Source organism: Stenella coeruleoalba, assembly GCF_951394435.1.
Source record: "Stenella coeruleoalba genome assembly, chromosome: X".
Classification (NCBI taxonomy): domain Eukaryota; kingdom Metazoa; phylum Chordata; class Mammalia; order Artiodactyla; family Delphinidae; genus Stenella; species Stenella coeruleoalba.
Window position 1 is genome coordinate 54,947,596 of NC_137152.1, and position 22,436 is coordinate 54,970,031.

General features: G+C 39.2%; 1 protein-coding gene across 5 annotated transcripts in view; it reads right to left on the reverse strand.

Moving 5' to 3' along the window:
* TEX11 (testis expressed 11) overlaps nt 1–22,436 on the reverse strand; it is a 373,435-nt gene that overhangs the window by 254,253 nt on the left and 96,746 nt on the right. For all 5 annotated transcript variants that reach the window (XM_079911723.1, XM_079911722.1, XM_079911724.1 and 2 more), the window contains exon 8: nt 12,174–12,254. In XM_079911723.1, the coding sequence (XP_079767849.1) occupies nt 12,174–12,254 (81 nt within the window). The remainder of the gene's footprint in view (nt 1–12,173; nt 12,255–22,436) is intronic.

Below are 22,436 nucleotides of genomic sequence, written 5' to 3' on the forward strand. Positions count from 1 at the left end.
ATGATTCCATTTACATAAAAATTCCAGAAAATGCAGACAAATTTGTAAAGACAGAAAATTAATCAGTGGTGCTTGGGTATGAAGGAGGTGGCAGGGGAGGGGGAAGAGGAGGGACAAAAGAAAACTTTTGGAGGTTATGGAAAGGCTCATAATCTTGACTGTAATGATGGTTTCATGGGTGTACACATATGCCAAAACTCATAAAACTGTACAATTTAAATGTATGTGATTTACTATACCTCAATAAACCTCTTCTGAAAATGCCAATTTCATAAAAGATAAAGGCAAATTACTAAGGATACTAAAGAGAGAGAACAACTAAATGCAAAGCATAACCCTGAACTGGATCCTGGACTGGAGGGGAAAAACATATGCTATAAAGTACAATTAGGACTTCCCTGGTGGCCCAGTGGTTAAGACACCGTGCCTCCAATGCAGGGGGCACAGGTTTGAACCCTGGTCAGGGAACTAAGATCCCACATGCTGCGTGGCCAAAAAAAAATTATTTAAAAAAATTAATAATAAAGTACAATTAACAAAATTAGAATATGGATTGTACATTAAAGATTTTATGGGATTTCCCTGGTGGCGCAGTGGTTAAGAATCCACCTGTCAATGCAGGGGCCACGGGTTCAATCCCTGGCCCAGGAAGATCCCGCATGCCGCAGAACAACTAAGCCCGTGCGCCACAACTACTGAGCCTGCGCTCTAGAGCCCACGAGCCACAACTACTGAAGCCCGCGCACCTAGAGCCTGTGCTCTGCAACAAGAGAAGCCACCGCAATAAGAAGCCCGTGCACTGAAACAAAGAGTAGCCCCCGCTCGCTGCAACTAGAGAAAGCCCGCATGCAGCAATGAAAACCCAAAGCAGCCAAAAAATAAATAAAATAAAATAAAACTTTAGGACATGCCCTTAAAAAAAAAAAAGAACTTATGAATGTTAAATCTCTTGAATTTGATCACTGTACTGTGTTTATAAAGAGGGGCTATTCTATTCTTAAGAAATATACACTGAAGTACTAAGCAGTAAAGCTGCCTGAGGAGTGCAATCTTCTCTCAATAAAGAAAACAATATGATGTATCAAAATTTACAGAAAAAAACACACGCAAATCTCAATTGATTAAAAATAAAGCATTTCACAAAATCCAACGACCTTTCACAATAAAAACACACAAACTAGGAATAGAAGGTAACTTCTTCAACATGATGAAAGCTGTATATGAGAAGCAGCTAACATCATATTCAATGGTGAAAGACAGAAAGCTTGTCCTCTAAAATCAAGAATAAGACATGATGCCGGGTGGGATGGGGAGGGTGGGAGGGAGGGAGACGCAACAGGGAAGACATATGGGAACATATGTTTATGTATGACTGATTCACTTTGTTATAAAGCAGAAACTAACACACCATTGTAAAGCAATTATACCCCAATAAAGATGTTAAAAAAAAAAAAAAAAAGACATGATGCCAGCTTTCATCACTTCTATTCAACATAGTACTGGAAGTTCTAGTCAGAGCAATTAAACAAGAAAAAGAAACAAAAGACATCCATATTGGAAAGGAAGAAGTAAAACTCTCTCTATTCACAGGTGACATGATCTTGTATGTATAAAATCTTAAAGAACCTTTTAAAAATGTGGAAGTAGTAAGTGAATTCAGCAAAACTGCAGGTTACAAAACCAACACACAAAACTCAGTTACATTTCTATACACCAGAAATGAGCAATCAATTAAGAAAATTTTTTTAAAAATCCCATTTACAATATCATCAAAAAGAATAAAATATTTAGGAATAAACTTAACCAAGGAGGTGTAGACTTGTACACTGAAAACTAGAAAACATTGCTGAAAGAAATTAAAGACCTAAATAAATGGAAAAACATCTCACTCTCATGGGTAGAAAGACAGTATTGTAAAAATGACACTACCCAAAGAGATACATAGATTCAACGTAACACCTACCAAAAGCCCAATGGCCCTTTGTGAAGAAATTTTGAAAACCTATCCTAAAATTCATATAGATTCTCAAGGGACCCAGAGGAGCCAAAATAATTTTGGAAAAGAACAAAGTTGGAGGTCTCCCACTTCCCTATTTCAAATGTATAGTACAACCAAGTTACAATAATCAGTGTGGTACTGGTATACAGACAGACATATAGACCAATACAATACAACAGAAAGCACAGAAATATAACTCTGATATCTATGGTCAATTGATTTTTTTTACATTAATTTATTTATTTTTGGCTGCATTGGGTCTTTGTTTCTGTGCGAGTACTTTCTCTAGTTGTGGCAAGCAGGGGCCACTCTTCATCACAGCGCCTGGGCCTCTCATTATCGCGGCCTCTCTTGTTGCGGAGCACAGGCTCCAGATGCGCAGGCTCAGTAGTTGTGGCTCATGGGCCTAGCTGCTCCGCGGCATGTGGGATCCTCCCAGACCAGGGCTTGAACCCGTGTCCCCTGCACTAGCATGCAGATTCTCAACCACTGCACCACCAGGGAAGCCCCTGGTCAATTGATTTTTGACAAGGATGCAAGACCATTCAATTGGGAAAGAATAATCTCTTCAACAAATTTTACTAGAATAATTGGATATGCACATGTAAAATAACGAAGTTAGGTCCTTACCTTACACCACATACAAAATTAACTCAAAATGGATCAAATACCTGAATTTAAGAGCTAAAGCTGTAAAACTCTCAGAGAAAAACATAGGGGAAAACCTTCATGACCCTGAATTTGGTCATAGTTTATTAAATATGACACGAAAAGCACAGGCAACAAAAGAAACCGATAAATTGTACTTCATCAAAATGAAAAAAATTTTGTTCATCAAAGGACACTATCAAAAAAAGTGAAAAGACAACCCACAAAATGGGCAAAAATACTTGCAAATCATATAAGGGTTTAATATTCAGACTATATAAAGAAGTCTTACAACTCAACAACCAAAAGAAAAACAACCCTATTTTTCCTGAAGTATAGTTGATTTACAATGTCATCCTATCAGGTGTACAGCACAGTGATTCAGATATATATATATACACATATACATGTATATATATACATGTATATGTATATATATACATGTTTATATATGTACATATATATATATATTATATATACGTGTGTGTGTGTGTGTGTGTGTACATATATATATATATAGAGAGAGAGAGAGAGAGAGAGATTCTTTTCCCATGTAGGTTATTACAGAGTATGAAGTATAGTTCCCTATGCTATACAGTAGGTCCTTGTTAGTTATCTATTTTATATAAATAGTAGTGTGTATATGTTAATCCCAACCCCTAATTTATCCCTCCCCCGACTCTTCCCCTTTGGTAAACAAAAGTTTGTTTTCTATGTCTCTGAGTCTGTTTGTATATTGTAAATAAGCTCATTTGTATCTTTTTTGGGGGATTTCACATATAAGCAGTATCATATTTGTCTTTGGCTGGCTTACTTCACTTAGTATGATAACCTCTATGTCCACCCATGTTGCTGCAAATAGCATTATTTCATTCTTTCTTATGGCTGAATAATATTCCATTGTGTTTATATATATATAAATATATATATACACACACACCACATCTTCTTTATCCATTTATCTGTTGATGGACACTTAGGTTGCTTCCATGTCGTGGCTACTGTAAATAGTGCTGCAATAAACATTGGGGTGCAAGTATCTTTTTGAATTATAGCTTTCTCCGGATATATGCTCAGGAGTTGGATTGCAGGATCATATATGGTAACTCTATTTTTAGTTTTTTAAGGAACCTCCACACTGTTCTCCAGAGTGGCTGCATCAATTTACATTCCCTCTGACAGTGTAGGAGGGTTCCTTTTGCTCCACACACTCTCCAGCATTTATTATTTGTAGACTTTTCGATGACAGCCATTCCTTTTTTTAAATTTTTTTAAAATTTATTTATTTATTTATTTATGGCTGCACTGGGTCTTCATTGCTGAGCACAGGCTTTCTCTAGTTGTGGCGAGTAGGGGCTACTCTTCATTGCAGTGCACAGGCTTCTCACTGTGGTGGCTTCTCTTGTGAAGCACGGGCTCTAGGTGTACGGGCTTCAGTAGTTGTGGCATGTGGCCTCAGTAGTTGTGGCTCGCAGGCTCTAGAGTTCAGGCTCAGTAGTTGTGGCACACAGGCTTAGTTGCTCTGCAGCATGTGGGATCTTCCTGGACCAGGGCTCGAACCCTTGTCCCCTGCACTGGCAGGCAGATTCTTAATCACTGCGCCACCAGAGAAGTCCCTCGATGATGGCCATTCTGACTGGAGTGAGGTGATACCTCACTATAGGAAAAACAACCCAATTTTATTTATTTATTTTTTATTTAAACAACAGAAGAATTTTTCTTACAGTTCTGAAGGCTAGAAAGTCCAAGATCAAGGTTTAGCCAACACTCTTCTATGGTGAAGGCTCTCTTCCTGGCTTGCAGACAGCTTCCTTCTTGCATGGTGGGGGCAGGGGGTGCGAGGAAAGCAAGTTCTCTGGTGCCTCTTCTTATAAGGGTACTAATCTCATCACAAGGGCCCTACCTCGTCTAAACCTAATTACCTCCCAAAGGTGCTATCACCAAACACATTGAGAGTTTGGGCTTCAGCATCTGAACCTGGGGCAGAGGGGACACAGTTCAGTTCACAGCATTTTGTAAAAACTGGCACCAGCAGAAATGCTAATATTTTTAATGTTCATCAGCTTATAACACCATTTATAACAACATTTAACATGATATTAATACATTTGTAATCTTAAAAAAAACCAATTTTAAAAGAGGCAAAGAACTTTAATAGACATTTCTCCAAAGAAGCTATGTAAATAGCCAATAAGCACATGAAAAGATGCTCAATGTCATTAGATATCAGGAAAATGCAAACCAAAGGCACAATGAGAAACCACTTCACACCTACTAAGATGGCTATAATAATATATATTTTTTAAGCCCAGAAAATAAAAAGTGTTGGTGAGGATGTGGAGAAACTAGAACCCTCATTCAACTGCTGGTGGAAATGTAAAATGGTACAGCCACTATGAAAAACAGTTTGGTGGTTCTTCAAAAAGTTAAACATAAAATTACCATGTTACCAAACATTCCAGTCCCAGATATGTATCCAAAAGAATTAAATAAAAACAGGGATTCGAACAGATACTTGTACATCGATGTTCACAGCAGCACTATTCACAATAACCAAAAGGTGGCAACAACTCAAGCATCCATCAACTGATGAACAGATAAATAAAATGAGGTATATACATAAAATGAAATATTATTCAACCATAGGAAGGAATACAGTTCTGATACATGCCACAACATGGACCCTGAAAATATTAATGCTAAATGAAATAAGCCAGACACAAAAGGATAAATATTGTATGATTCCACTTATATGAAATATCTAGAACAAGCAAATTCACAGAGACAGAATGTAAATTAGAGGTTACCAGGGGAGGCAGTAATGAGGGGTAATTGTGTAATGGGTACAGAATTTCTATGGGTACAGAGTGGTGATGGTTGTACAACACTGTGAATGTACTTAATGCCACTGAATTGTACACTTAAAATGGTTAAAATGGCAAATTTTATATATTTTAGCGCAGTAAAAATTATAGTAGAATGTCAGCAAATGAATATAAAAAGAAGGATGGAATTAGAAAAATAGCCAGTTGTCAACCTTCACAGTACTAATTTAGGCAAGAAGTCTCCATGGATGGTGAAAGTGGGATGAGAAATTGGATTTTACACAGTCTCAAACTATCACCTCACAAAACACTTAGGAATAACAAAGGGAAAAAATACATAAGTTTATACTGGCAAAACCTGGAAGACACCATTTTAACCAAGAAATCAAAGTTAGCACCACCAACAATAGAGTAAATTGATCCTGCATGCCACCCAATAGAATCACTTCTGTGATTTTCTAGCCCCAAATTCATAACCTGGTCTAATCATGAGGAAACTTTGAACAAACCTTAATTTGGTTAGGATGGGGGAACTGGGAAGATATACTTTAAGGGTTCAAACTTGCAACTAGTAGATAAGTTCTGGAAATCTAATGTACAACATAGTGATTACAGTCAACAATACTGTTCTATAAATTTTAAAATTGCTAGAAGACTAGAGCTTAACTGTTCTCAACACAACAAAACGATATTACTGTGACATGATAAAGGTGTTAGCTAACACTACTGCAGTAATCATACTGCAACATATAAGTGTATCAAATCAACAGGTCATACACATCAAATTTACACAATATTATATGTCAATTATATCTCAATAAAATTTCTTTTTAATTTTTAAAAAACAAATTAAGTCACATTCTACAAAATGACTGTTCTGTGATCTTCAAAAGTGTCAGGGTCATGAAAGTCAAGGCAAGAATGAGAAAGTGTTCCACTGAAAGAGACTGGTGACTAGATGAATCCTACGTTGAATCCATTTTGTGTAAAGAACAATATTGAGAAACTTGAACAGGGTCACTGGTAAAAGGGTATACAAGAGTTCTTTGTACTATTCCTGTAATAGTTTTGTAACCCCTGAGGGGTGGCTGAGAGGCAGGAGGGATTACCACACCTGGAGGGACCCTCGAGGGCTTGGATCAGGGGTGAGTGCACCCAGCATTTCCCTGCTCAAGGCTGGGGAAGTCTGTCTGGCTCTCGGGCAGGGTCTTACGCCATGAGAGGCCCCCTCTGGGCCGTGTTGGTCCTGGGAGTGCAGGGGGAGAACAGGAGAGGCCAGAGGTGGAGGGGAGAAGAGAGGCAGTCAGGAGGGCCCCTCCAGGACCAGAGGAGTGGGAGAGGAGTGGAGGGCGTTGGCCCTGCCAACCCAAGCCCGGGAGACCTGCTGGGCTCCCAGGTCGGGTCCCCCGCCCTCAATGGCCCCCTCGAGGCCACGTGGGTCCTGGGGGCATAGGAGGGAGGCCAGGGAGATCAGAGGTGGGGGACATGCCAGGACCCCTTCAGTTCCTTTGAGCCTAAGCCCCACCCCCTAAACGCCCCAAGGGCCTTTTCCAGCCCTGTGGGTCCTAAGCATAGGTCCCGCCCACCATCCATCCAAACCCTGCCCCTGCTTAGGCCCCACCGACCACAGCCAAGGCCTTTTCCACTTTTTCTTTTTTCTCCTCCTCTTTTTTACTATTGTGGTTCAGTTTTACCTTCCAGTTGTTTCATCTATATGTTTATTTTTATACTCTTTCTAACATGTCTGTTAGTTTCCTAGTCTAATTTTATTTTTTACTTTGTTTTTGTTCTTTTTTCCTTTTCCACCCCATGTGGCTTGCAGGATCTTGGTTCACAAGTTGGGGGTTGGGCTGAAGTTCCTGCGGTGGGACCTCCAAGTCTGAACCACTGGATTAACAGAGAGCCTCAGACCCCAGGGAATATTCATAGGATGAGGTCTCACGGAGGTCCTCATCTCAGCACCAAGACCCAGCTACACCAAACAGCCTACAAATCCAGTATTGGAAGCCTCAGTCCAAACAACCAGTAAGACAGGAACACAATCCGACTCATCAAAAAATCAGAAACAAACAAAAAAAACATAGACAGCAAAAAAAATACATCACAGGGGCTTCCCTGGTGGTGCAGTGGTTGAGAATCTGCCTGCTAATGCGAGGGACATGAGTTCGAGCCCTGCTCTGGGAGGATCCCACATGCCGTGGAGCAACTAGGCACGTGAGCCACAATTACTGAGCCTGCGCATCCGGAGCCTGTGCTCTGCAACAAGAGAAGTCATGATAGCGAGAGGCCCATGCACCACGATGAAGAGTGGCCCCCGCTTGCCACAACTAGAGAAAGCCCTCACACAGAAACGAAGACCCAACACAGCAAAAATAAATAAATAAACTCCTACCCCCAACACGTTCTTAAAAAAAAATACACCACAGATGAAGAAGGTAAAAACCTACAAGATCAAATAAATTAGGAGGAAATAGGTAAGTAATCTACCTGAAAAGGATCACAGTAATGATAGCAAAGATGATCCAGAATCTCAGAAATAGAATGGAGGCACAGATTGAAAAAATACAAGAAATGTTTAACAGAGATGAACAACACAATAACTGAAATGAAATATACACTAGAAGGAATCAATAACAGAAGAATTTAGGCAAAAGGAGGAATAAGTGAGGTGGAAGACAAAATGGTGGAAATAACTGCCAAGGAGCAGAATAAAGAAAAAAGAATGAAAACAATTGAAGACAATCTCAGAGACCTCTGTAACAACACTAAATGCACCAATATTCGAATTATAGGGGTCCCAGAAGAAGAGAAAAAGAAAGGGTCTGAGAAAATATGTGAAGAGATTATAGTCAAAAACTTCCATAACATGGGAAATGAAATAGTCACTAAGTCCAGAAGTGCAGAGAGTCCCATAAGGATAAACTCTAGGAGAAACACATCAGGACATATATTAATCAAACTAACAAAAATTAAATTCAAAGAAAAAATATTAAAAGCAGCAAGGGAAAAACAAACAATAATATACACAGGAATCCCCATAAGGTTATCAGCTGATTTTTCAGCAGAAACTCTGCAGGCCAGAAGGGAGTGGCAGGATATACTTAAAGTGAGGAAAGAGAAAAACCTACAACCAAGATTACTCTACCCAGCAAGGATTTCATTCAGATTCGACAGAGAAATCAGAAGCTTTTCAGACAAACAAAAGGTAAGAGAATTCAGCACCACCACACCAGCTTTACAGCAAATGCTAAAGAAACTTCTCTAGGGGGGAAACACAAGACAAGAAAAAGACCCACAAAAACAAACCCAAGACAATTAATAAAATGTCAATAGGAACATACATATCAATAATAACCTTGAATGTAAATGGATTAAACGCCCTAACCAAAAGACACAAACTGGCTGAATGGATACAAAAACAAGACCCATATATATGCTGTCTACAAGAGACCCACTTCAGACCTAGGGACACATAGGGACACATGCAAATCAATAAAATTAGAAATGAAAAAGGAGAAATCATAACTAACACTGCAGAAATACAAAGGATTATAAGAGACTACTACAAACAACTATAAGCCAATAAAATGGACAACCACGAAGAAAAGGACAAATTATTGGAAAAGTACAATTTTCCAAGACTGAACCAGGAAGAATTAGAAAATATAAACAGACCTATCACAAATAATGAAGTTGAAACTATAAGTAAAAATCTTCCAACAAACAAAAGTCAAAGACCAGATGGCTTCACAGCCTAATTCTATCAAACATACAGAGCAGAGCTAACACCAATCCTTCTCAAACTCTTCCGAAAAACTGCAGAGGAAGGAACACTCCCAAATTCATTCTACCAAGCCACCATCACCCTGATACCAAAACCAAAAAAAATATCACAATAAAAGAAAAATATAGACCAATATCACTGATGAACATAGATGCAAAAATCCTGAACAAAATACTAGCAAACAGACTCCAACAACATACTAAAAGGATCATACCCCATGATCAAGTGGGATTTATCCCAGTGATGCAAGGATTCTTCAATATACGCAAACCAATGTGATACACCATATTAACAAATTAAGGAATAAAAACCATATGATTATCTCAATAGATGCAGAAAAAGCTTTTGACAACATTCAACACCAATTTATGATAAAATCTCTCCAGAAAATGGGCACAGAGAGAACCTACCTCAACACAATAAAGGCGATATATGACAAACCCACAGCAAACATCATTCTCAATGGTGAAAAACTGAAAGCGTTTCCACTAAAATCAGGGACAGGACAAGGATGTCCACTCTCGCCACTCTTATTCAACATAGTTTTGGAAGTCTTAGCCATGGCAATCAGAGAAGAAAAAGATATAAAAGGAATACAAATTGGGAAAGAAGAAGTAAACCTGTCACAGTTTGCAGATGACATGATACTGTACATAGAAAATCCTAAAGATCTACCAGAAAACTGCTAGAACTAATCAAGGAATTTGGGAAGGTTGCAGGATACAAAATTAATGCACAGAAATCTCTGGCATTCCTATACACTAACAATGGAAAATCAGAAAGAGAAATTAAGGAAACAATCCCATTTACCATCACAACAAAAAGACGGATATACCTAGGAATAAACCTACCTAAGGAGGCAAAAGACTGGGACTCAGAAAACTATAAAACACTGATGAAAGAAATCAAAGATGACATAAACAGATGGAGAAATATACCATGTTCTTGGATTGGAAGAATCAATATTGTGAAAATGACTATACTACCCAAAGCAATCTACAGATTCCATGCAATCCCTATGGAACTACCAATGGCATTCTTCACAGAATTAGAACAAAAAATTTTACAACTGGTATGGAAACACAAAAGACCATGAATAGCCAAAGCAATCTTGAGAAAGAAAAACAGAGCTGGAGGAACAGGCTCCCCAACTTCAAACTATACTACAAAGCTACAATAATCAAGACAGTATGGTACTGGCACAAAAACAGAAATATAGACCAATGGTACAGGATAGAAAGCCCAGAGATAAACCCACACATATGTGGTCACCTAATTTATGACAAAGGAGGCAAGACCATAGAATGGAGGAAAGACAGCCTCTTCAGTAAGTTGTGCTGGGAAAACTGGACAGCTACATGGAAAAGAATGAAATTAGGACACTCCCTAACACCATATACAAAAATAAACTCAAAATGGATTAAAGACCTAAATGTAAGACCAGACACTATAAAACTCTTAGAGGAAAACATAGGAAAAACACTCTTTGACATAAACCACAGCAAGATCTTTTTTGACCCACCTCCTAGAGTAATGAAAATAAAAGCAAAAATAAAGAAATGGTACCTAATGAAACTGCGAAGCTTTTACACAGCAAAGGAAACCATAAACAAGAAGAAAAGACAACCCTCAGAATGGGAGAAAATATTTGCAAATGAAACAATGGACAAAAGATTAATCTCCAAAATATACAAACAGCTCATGGAGATCAAAATCAAAAAAACAAACAATCCAATTAAACAATGGGCTGAAGACCTAAACAGACATTTCTCCAAAGAAAACATACAGATGGCCAAGAGGCACATGATAAGATGCTCAACATCACTAATTATTAGAAAAATGCAAATCAAAATTACAATGAGGTTAACACCTCAAACCGGTCAGAGTGGCCATTATCAAAAAATCTAGAAACAATAAATGCTGGAAAGGGTGTGGTGAAAAGGGAACCCTCCTGCACTGTTGGTGGGAATGTGAACTGATATAACCACTATGTAAAACAGTATGGAGGTTCCTTATAAAACTAAAAATAGAACTACCATATGACCCAGCAATCCCACTACTGGGCATATATCCTGAGAAAACCATAATTCAAAAACGTACATGTAGCACAATGTTCATTGCAGCACTATTTACAAATAGCCTGGACATGGAAGCAACCTAAGTGTCCATCAACAGACGAATGGATAAAGAAGATGTGGCACATATATACAATGGAATATTACTCAGCCATAAAAAGAAACAAAATTGATATATTTATAGTGAGGTGGATGGACCTAGAGTCTGTCATACAGAGTGAAGTTAAGTCAGAAAAAGAAAAACAAATACTGTATACTAACATATACATAAGGAATCTAAAAAATAAAAAATGGTACTAATGAACCTAGTGGCAGGGCAGGAATACAGACATCGAGAATGGACTTGAGGACACAGGGTGAGGAAGGATAAGCTGGGATGAAGTGAGAGAGTAGCATGGACATATATATGCTACCAAATGTAAAACAGATAGCTAGTGGGAAGCTGCTGCATAGCACAAAGAGATCAGCTCGGTGCTTTGTGACCACCTAGATGGGTGGGATAGGGAGGGTGGGAGGGAGTCTCAAGAGGGAGGGGATATGGGGATATATGTATGCATATGACTGATACACTTTGTTGTACAACAGAAGCTAACACAGTATTATGAAGCAATTATACTCCAATCAGATCTATTAAAAAAAAAGAAATAACCCGTATCACTTTTTCAGAAACCCTTTCTAGTAAAGAACAAAGGAAGCAAAATATTTCAAAGCTTGGCTAAGTAAGTATATCTGATCTAAAATATAACCTCTAAAGGATCACATGAAGTAGTAATGATTCTTCCTAGAACTTGATATAGCATATTTTCAAATGCTTGGAGAATAAAGGCAGAGATTTCACTCACCATTTTGGGCAGCCTTATCAACATATCTTTACAGCGCAGTACACATGTAGATGCTCTTTGAAAATCCTGTTGAGCAACTGCCTGGGAAAGCAAAAAAAAGTCAGTAACTGGTTAAAATGAAATAACAAGCTATTTGTCTATAAGTCAAATCTAACATATTTTTAAGTGGTGTTAAAAAGTCTTAATTTCTTTTCTAATCTTCTTAGCAATGCTAACTGGTTGAGCTAAACATAATAGCCAGCTCAAAATACAGAGAAATAAGTGATAAGAATCTTGGGTAAGACAAAGTTGACACTGAATGACAAGAGTTATTTCATTTTTCTGGAAATATCAAAATTGGTGTATTATACAATCTTATTATATTATGATATAATGCCATGTCTGATAATGTTTCCCCAGCTTGAAGAGCTCTTGTATTTATCTCCACATTAAAGGAGTTTTTTACATTAAATAGCAGTCTTTTGTCCTAAAACAGGCTCATAGTAACTTCATAGTCTGAAATGCTGTGAGCATCTGCTATGAAAGGCAGTTTAGTGCAATCCTATCTTGGAGCTAGAAGAGCTACTCTGATATTCATTACGTATAACCTTGAACCTTATGCTCTCATGGCTTTAGCTTCCTCATCTATAAAATGAGGATACTGTACTAAATTATCTCTTAAGATTTCTTTCAGCTCTACCATTCTATGACACTTAAATGAACAAAAACATCAATCACACATTACTTCCACACCTGTAGAAGAGGCTTGTTTCAGTCATTAAAGAATTTAGCTGATGAGGCATATTAAAAGAAATGTGGACATACACAAAAAAATAATTTTCTGAAGTACTTTCTCGGGGGAAAAATCCCTACATTCACTATTTTCTTTTCTTTACGTGGTGTCAAATATTTTTGTGCTTTGGATAATAAAAGAATTGAGTATAGAGAAGAAAAGATGAAGAATGTAAGAAGCCAGCTTCTCTCTAGTTTTCTCCTCTATCTACTTGCTGAATCTTAAGCTTGACATTTTGCTGAGCAGATACCCTTCTCTAAGGCTTTAATACTAAATTTTGTTAAAGGAGAAAAAAAACTGTAAGCACAAGAACTTCAATAAGCCAAATCTCAATTACCTATAGAGATTACAAAATAATATTCCCATCTATACAAATAAATGTTTGATGAATACGTGCTAATTGATTCATTATTCAAGGTGATGAAAATATCATAAAAGAGATACACTGAGTGACAAACATCAATATCAGAGGAGGATGCTTTCTGTTCTTGAAAGATATAAAACAATACAAGCCTTTAACAGTCAAAGAATCCATAAAGTGTCTATCAATACTCAGATTTTACAAAGGTCCAAAGGTCTTTTCATGTTTTCCTAAAACTTATTGAGGTAGAAGGCAACTATTAAAAAACGTATTCAGGGCTTCCCTGGTGGCGCAGTGGTTGAGAATCTGCCTGCTAATGCAGCGGACACAGGTTCGTGCCCTGGTCTGGGAGGATCCCACATGCCGCTGAGCAACTAAGCCCGTGAGCCACAACTACTGAGCCTACGCTCCGCAACAAGAGAGGGCGCGATAGTGAGAGGCCCACGCACTGCGATGAAGAGTGGCCCCCACTTGCCACAACTAGAGAAAGCCCTCACACAGAAATGAAGACACAACACAGCCCAAAATAAATAAACTAATTAATTAATTAATTTTAAAAAATCAGAGAGAACATTTCCTGGCTGTGGTCAGAGGAAGTCCTGACTACTGAATAAAGGCACAGAGAGATGCAACACTGGTGCTTTTGAAGATGGGAGAATGAGGCTAAGAGCCAGGGAAGGCAGGGCTTAAAAAAAAAAAAACTTATTCAATGAGAAATTGATAAAATACAATTTATTGGTTTTTTCTTGTTAAAAAAGAATATATGACTTTTACAGAGATCTTTAAAAATACAGAATGGGCTTTCCTGGTGGCGCAGTGGTTGAGAGTCTGCCTGCTGATGCAGGGGACACGGGTTCGTGCCCCGGTCCGGGAGGATCCCACATGCCACAGAGCGGCTGGGCCCGTGAGCCATGGCTGCTGAGTCTGCACGTCTGGAGCCTATGCTCCACAACGGGAAAGGCCACAACAGTGAGAGGCCCGCGTAGCGAAAAAAAAAAAAAGAATATTTTTAAAGAATAAAATCAACTGTAATCTCCAAACTCAGATGATCACTACTGATATTCGGGTGTATTTCCTTTCAAAACCATCTAGGTTTATATTTATAGAGTTTGGATCTTGTTTTATTTAATTTCTAAATTTGAATTGTTAAGTAAAGTATCTAAAATTAAACATCTTTTACTTTCAATAACAAAAAATATACTGAGATTTTATCACAGAGGAAATAACAGGTCTAATAATTCAAGCTAGTTTTGAAAATTTATTCATCTTGTTGGGCCAGAAATCAATATTTCAAATCCAAACAATATAGAATTCCAGTAAAAGAAGTCTTAAGGAAGAGGCAGCATGATGTAATGCTGTAGAAACCTTTGGTGAGCATCATACTTACCAGTGGAGCTTTCTGAAAATCACACGCCCAGGTCCCACCACTTGGAGATTCTGAATCATTAGGTCCAGGACGATGCCCAGCCTATACTGATGTAGTAAAAAGAATATAGGATTTGGATTCCCAGCTTCCCCTCTTCTTTGCTCAGTGAACTTAGGCAAGTCACAACCTCTTTGAGCCTCAATTTCCTTAACCGTAAAATAGGGATAGTAATGTCTACCACACAGGATTGATCTTATGAGGATCAAATGAGACTACAGATATGAAGGCACTCTGTAAACTGTAAGGCAGTATACAAAAATGTTAACATATTTAACAGTCAAAACTACCACCAGTGCCAAGAATTGTAACAAAGGAAGTTATCTGTTCTTGTGTGGTACTCATTGCTTGTAAAATCATATGCTAGCAGGTCTATAAAGTATTATAGCTTATACTAATGGATCAAGGAATCTTAAGTTTCCCTTCCTTAGAAGAGAGAAGAAAAACTCCAAGGCTGGACCTGAACTGCTGCTGCAAAGGATTATTGCCATTATGCAAGGAATTAAATGTTAGACAGACTATCACCTAATATGCTACTAAGTGATGATGACAACACAATCAATCCAAAGACAGTAAACTATGCTGAATGGATCCACTAAAAATTTATGCTAACTTCAACTGGACCTTCACTTTAGCTCAGCAAACAAGAATGTTACAGCCCCTAGTACCATGTCAAGTATATAGTAAATGCTCAGTAAAAATTAGTTTCCTTCTTTGTTGATTTTCTTAGGTCATTTCCCACCCAGATGTTCCAGCCCTTCTTCGTATTCTTCAAGTGCTCCATAACATACCACAACCTCCTACTGCACCTCTCCCAAAAATTACTTCACCTGCCACCTTGTTAAAAAAAACTCATGCGCTCCTCAACATCTAATTCTTCTTTGCAGTGTAAAATACCTAACTTATGTCCCTTTCCTAACCAGAGAAAATTCACAGTCTTCTTAATTTTTCACAGCATAATTAGTTGTTCACCTTTTGTTTTACTGTGGAACTGGAACTTCATTCATATGAAAGCAATTATCCTAGTGTAATATATCTGCTTATACATCTGTATCTTCCACAAAACTTACCTTAAGCTCCTATAAGAGAGGAACCACACATTAACATGATTATTTTTTTGGCCACACCACTCACGTGGCTTGCGGCAGGGGTCCCTAACCAGGCCACATAGCAGGAGGTGAGCAGCGGGCCACTGAGCGAAGCTTCATCTGTATTTACAGCCACTCCCCATCGCTCACATTACCACCTGAGCTCCACCTCCTGTCAGATCAGCAGCGTCATTAGATTCTCATAGGAGTGTGAACCCTACTGGGAACTGCACATGCGAGGGATCTAGGTTGTGCACTCCTTATGAGAATCCAATGCCTGATGATCTGAGGTGGAGCTGAGGCAGTGATGCTAGAGCTGGGGAGTGGCTACAAATACAGATTATCATTAGCAGAGAGGTTTGACTGCACAGAGACCATAATAAATCAATCGCTTGCAGACTCATATCAAAACCCTATCAGTGAGTGACGAGTGACAATTAAGCTCCATCTGGTGCCAGGCTTTATAGTGGCAAGTGAGTTGATGTACTTCAATTGTACAGTTGCATCTGGTGGCAGGCTTTAAGTCAGGATCCGACACTTATTTTAGAACCCGCGAGCCACAATTACTAAGCCCGCATGCCTAGAACCCGTGCTCCACAACGAGAAGTCAGCGCAATGAGAAGCACGTGCACAGCAACAAAGAGTAGCCCCCACTCACCACAGCTAGAGAAAGCCTGCACGCAGCAATGAAGACCCAACACAGCCAAAAATAAATAAATAAATAAATAAATTTTTATAAAAGAAAGTTTAAAATTTTGGTGAACTCCAATTTAGCGATTTTTTCTTTGCTTGTGCTTGAGGTGTCATATCTAAGAAATCATTGCCCTTACCTAAGGTCACAAAGATTTATACCTATGTTTTATTCTAAGAGTTTTATATTTTCAACACTGACTTTTAGATATTTGACCATAAATATGGGGCTATATTTCTGGACTCTCAGTTCTTTTCAATTGATCTATATGTCTGTCTTCACGCCAGCAGCACACTATCTTGATACTATAGTTTTGCAGCAAGTTTTGAAATTAACAAATGTGAGTCCTCCGGGCTTCCCTGGTAGCGCAGTGGTTGAGAGTCCGCCTGCTGATGCAGGGGACACGGGTTCGTGCCCCAGTCCAGGAAGATCCCATATGCCGCAGAGCGGCTAGGCCCGTGAGCCATGGCTGCTGAGCCTGCACATCCAGAGCCTGTGCTCCGCAACGGGAGAGGCCACAACAGTGAGAGGCCCGCGTACCACAAAAAAAAAAAAAAAAATGTGAGTCCTCCAACTTTGTTCTTTTTCAAGATCGTTTTGCCTGTTTTACGTCTCATGAGTGCTGATATGAATTTTAGGATAAGGGTATCAATATCTGCAAAAAACAAGGAAGCTAGAATTTTGATAGGGATTGAATACAATCTGTAGATAAATTTGCGGGAATATTGCCATATTAACAATATTAAGCCTTCCAATCCATGAATATAGAATATTTTTCCATTTATTTTGATCTTCTTAACTTCTTTCAATAAAATTTTATGGCTTTCTTTCACTTCTTTTGTTAAATTTATTCATGAGTATAATCCCTAAATAAAATTCTCTATTCTCAAATGACATGATCTTATACAGAGAATATCCCTAGAAATCCACACAAAAAAACTAGAAGAACTAATAAAGAAGTTCAGCCAGGTTACAGGGTTCAATAAACAAAAATCAGTTGTATTTCTATTCACTAACAATGAGTAAACCAAAAATGAAATTAAGAAATCAATTCCACTTAAATTACAACAAAAAATTAGAAATAAAACAACTGCAAGACTTATACACTAAGGACTACAAAACATTGTTGAAAGAAATTAAAGAAGGCCTAAATAAACAGACAGATATCTCATGTTCACAGATCAGAAGACTTAATAGTCTTAAGATGGCAATGCTCCACAAATTGAGCCAAAGATTCAATGTAATTCCCATCAAAATTCTAGATGGCTTTTTCTGCAGACACTGATATGCTGATCTTAAGATTCATCTAAAAATTTAAGGGACCCACAACAAGCAAAACCATTTTGAAAAACAAGAACAAAGTCACAAGGCTCACACTTACTATTTCAAAACTTACTACAAAGCTACCACAGTCGAGACTATGGTATTGGCATAAGGAGAGACATATAAATCAACAGAATAAAACTAACAGTCCAGAAAGAAATGCTTAAATTTAGGGTCAATTGATTTTTGAAAAGGCTGCAAAGACAATTCAATGAGGAAAGAATAGTCTCTTTTAAAAAATGGTGCTAGGACTGAATACCCAATACAAAAGAATGAAACTGAATACCTACCTCATGTCATATGAAAAATTGACTCAAAGTAGATCAAAGGCTTAAATGTAAAGCTAAAAGCTATAAAATTCTTAGACTAAAATACAGGAGTAAATCTTCATGATCCTGGATTAGGCAATGGTTTCTCAGATATGACAACTAAAGCACAAGCAACAAATGAAAATAATAGACGTCAATTCTCCCCAAATTGATATATAGGCTGAACATAATTTCAATGAAAATTACAGCAAAAACTCTGTGTAAATGTGAACAAGATTATTCTAAAATTTATATGTAAAGAAAACGGAATTAGAATAGCTAAAATAATTCTGAAAAATAATAATAAAATGGAAAGAATGACTACACATTTTCAAGACTTTATAGCTATAGTAACCAAGACAGTGTGGTACTGAAAGAAGGATACACCCATAGATCAAAAGGAAAGAATAGAGATCGCAGAAAGAGATCCATCCACACAAGTATGGCCAACTGATAATTAACAAATGAGCAAAAGCAATTCAATGGTGGAGGGATAGTCTTTTCAACTACAGGTGCTGGAGCAATTGGATATCCATAAACAAAAAAGGAACCTCAACCTAAACCTCACACCTTACACAAAAAATAACTCAAAATCAATCACAGATTTAAACGTAAAAGGTAAAGCTATAAAACTTTTAGAAGAAAATATAGGGAAAAATCTTTCAGATCTAAAGCTTGGTGAAGAGTTTTGAGACAGAATACCAAAAGCATAATCCATAATAGAAAAAAATTAACTGCACTTCATCAAAATTACTTTTGTTCTGCAATCCGATTAAAAGACTGATCAGACAAGCTACAGACTAAGTGACAATATTTACAAACACATATTGGACAAAGGACTCAAATCTAGAATACATAATTCTCAAAATTCACAGTAAAAAATCAAATAATCCAATGACAAAATGGCCAAGAGACATGAAGAGACATCTCACCTAAGAGTATATACAAATGGTGGGACTTCCCTGGTAGTACAGTCGTTAAGAATCCGCCTGCCAATGGAGGGGACATGGGTTTGAGCCCTGGTCCAAGAAGATCCCACATGCGGCGGAGCAACTAAGCCCGTGCGCCACAATTACTGGGCCTGCACTCTAGAGCCCACGAGCCACAACTACTGAGCCACAACTACTGCCACAACTACTGAAACCCGTGTGCCTAGACCCTGTGCTCGCCAACAAGAAAAGCCACCACAATGAGAAGCCCACACACCACAACGAAGAGTAGTCTCCGCTCGCCGCAACTAGAGAAAGCCTGCACACAGCAACGAAGACCCAAAGCAGCCAAAACTAAACAAATAACTAAACTTTTTAAAAAACAGAATATACAAACGGCAAATAAGTACATAAAAAAAATTCAACATCATTAGCCATTAGTGAAAGGCAAACTGAAAACGATGAGATATCACTACACATCTAATAGAACAGCTAAAATAAGTCACAATACCAAATGCTGGCATGGATGCAGAGAATGGGATCTCTAATATACTGCTGGTGGGAATTAAAATATCACAGCCACTCTAAAAAAACGTTTGAGAGTCTCTTTAAAAATAAATAGGTAGGGGCTTCCCTGGTGGCACAGTGGTTAAGAATCTGCCTGACAATACAAGGGCCATGCGAGCTGTGGCCTGGGAAGATCCCACATGCCGCAGAGCAACTAAGCCCGTGCGCTACAACTACTGAGCCTGAGCTCTAGAGCCCGCAAGCCACAACTACTGAGCCCATGTGCCACAACTAATGAAGCCTGCGCGCCTAGAGCCCATGCTCCACAACGAGAAGCCACGACAATATGAAGCCCACTCAGCACAACTAAAGAAAGCCTGTGCACAGCAACAAAGTCCCAACACAGCCATAAATAAATAAATAAATAAATAAATAGGTAGAGGGGAGCTTCAAGATGGCAAAAGAGTAAGACGCAGAGATCACCTTCTTCCCCACAAATACCTCAGAAATACATCTGCAAGTGGAACAACTCCTACAGAACACCTACTGAACTCTGGCAGAAGACCTAAGACCTCCCAAAAGGCAAGAAACTCCCCACGTACCTGGGTAGGCCACAACAAAAAAGAAAAAAAGGTTTCCACACACTAGGAAGCCAAGTCGCAGGCAAAGACTGCACGTGGTGGAGGGGGGAAGCTTCAGAGCCATGGAGGAGAGCGCAGCAACAGGGCTGCAGAGGGCAAAGCGAAGAGATTCCCACACAGATGATCAGTGCCGACCAGCACTTACCAGCCCGAGACGCTTCTCTGTTCACCCGCCAGGACAGGCAGGGGCTGGGAGCTGAGGCTACGGCTTCGGAGGACAGATCCCAGGGACAGGACTAGGATTGGCTGCGTGAACACAGCCAGAAGGGGGCTAGTGTGCCACAGCTAGCCGGGATGGAGTCCGGGAAAAAGTCTGGAGCTGCCGAAGACGCACGAGACTTTTTCTTGCCTCTTGGTTTCCTGGTGCGTGAGGAGAGGGGATTAAGAGCGAGACGCTCAGGCTGCTTCTGCAGCCACCAAGAAGCCTGTATGCTAGCACAAGTCACTATCCACACCGCCCTTCCCAGGAGCATGTGCAGCCCGCCACTGCCAGGGTCCCGAGATGCACGGAAAACGTCCCCAGGAGAACACACAGCGCACCTCAGGCTGATGCTACGTCACGCCGACCTCTGCCGCCGCAGGCCTGCCCCGCATCCCCACCCCTCCCTCCCCCTGGCCTAAGTAAGCCAGACCCCTGAATTAGCTGCTCCTTTAACCCCGTCCTGTCTAAGTAAGAACAGACTCCCTCAGGCAACCTACACACAGAGGCAGGGCCAAATCCAAAGCTGACCCGAGGAGCTGTGTGAACAAAGAAGAGAAAGGGAAATTTCTCCCAGCAGCCGCAGGAGCAACGGATTAAATGTTCACAACCAACTTGATATACCCTGCATCTGTGGAATACCTGGATAGACAACGAATCATCCCAAATTGAGAAGGTGGACTTTGGGATCAACGATATATATTTTTTTCTCCCTTTTTCCCTTTTTGTCAGTGTGTATGTGTACGCTTCTGTGTGTGACTTTGTCTGTATAGCTTTGCTTTTACCATTTGTCCTACGGTTCTGTCTGTCCGTTTTGGGGGGGTTTTTTTAGTATATTTTACAGTGTTTGTTATCATTGGTGAACTTCTTTTTTTGTTTGGATCTTCTTTTCTTTCTTTCTTTCTTTTCAATTACTTTAAAAGAATTTTTAAATAACTATATTTTGTTTTTTAATGACATTTTTATTTTATTATATTTTATTTTATCTTTTTCTTTCTTTCCTTCTTTTTTCCTCCCTTTTATTCTGAGCCATATGGATAACAGGCTCTTGGTGATCCAGCCAGGGGTCAGGGCTGTGCCTCTGAGGTGAGACACCCAAGTTCCGGAGATTGGTCCACAAGAGACCTCCCAGCTCCACATAATATCAAACGGCGAAAATCTCCCAGAGATCTCCATCTCAACGCCAAGACCCAGCTCCACTCAACGAACAGCAAGCTACAGTGCTTGATGCCCTAGGTCAAACAATTAGAAAGACAGGAACACAACCCCACCCAGTAGCAGAGAGGCTGCCTAAAATCATAATAAGGTCACAGACACCCCAAAACACACCAGCAGATGTGGACCTGCCACAGAAAGACAATATCCAGTGTCATCCACCAGAACACAGGCACTAGTCCCGTCCACCAGGAAGCCTACACAACCCACTGAACCAACCTTAGCCACTGGGGGCAGACAACAAAAAAAACGGGAACTACGAACCTGCAGCCTGCGAAACGGAGACCCCAAACAGAGTAAGTTAAGCAAAATGAGAAGACAGAGAAACACACAACAGATGAAGGAGCAAGGCAAAAACCCATCAGACCAAACAAAGGAAGAGGAAATAGGCAGTCGACCTGAAAAAGAATTCAGAATAGTGATAGTAAATATGATCCAAAATCTTGAAAACAGAATGGAGAAAATATAAGAAACTTTTAACAAGGACCTAGATGAACTAAACGGCAAACAATCATGAACAACACTATAAATGAAATTTAAAATTCTCTGGAAGGAATCAATAGCAGAATAACTGAGGAAGAAGAAAACATAAGTGACCTGGAAAATAAAATCGTGGAAATAACTACTGCAGAGCAGAATAAAGAAAAAAGAATGAAAAGAATTGAGGAGAGTCTCAGAGAGCTCTGGGACAATATTAAACTTACCAACATTCGAATTACAGGGGTCCCAGAAGAAGAAGAGAAAAAGAAAGGGACTGAGAAAACATTTGAAGAGATTAGAGTTTAGAACTTCCCTAATATGGGAAA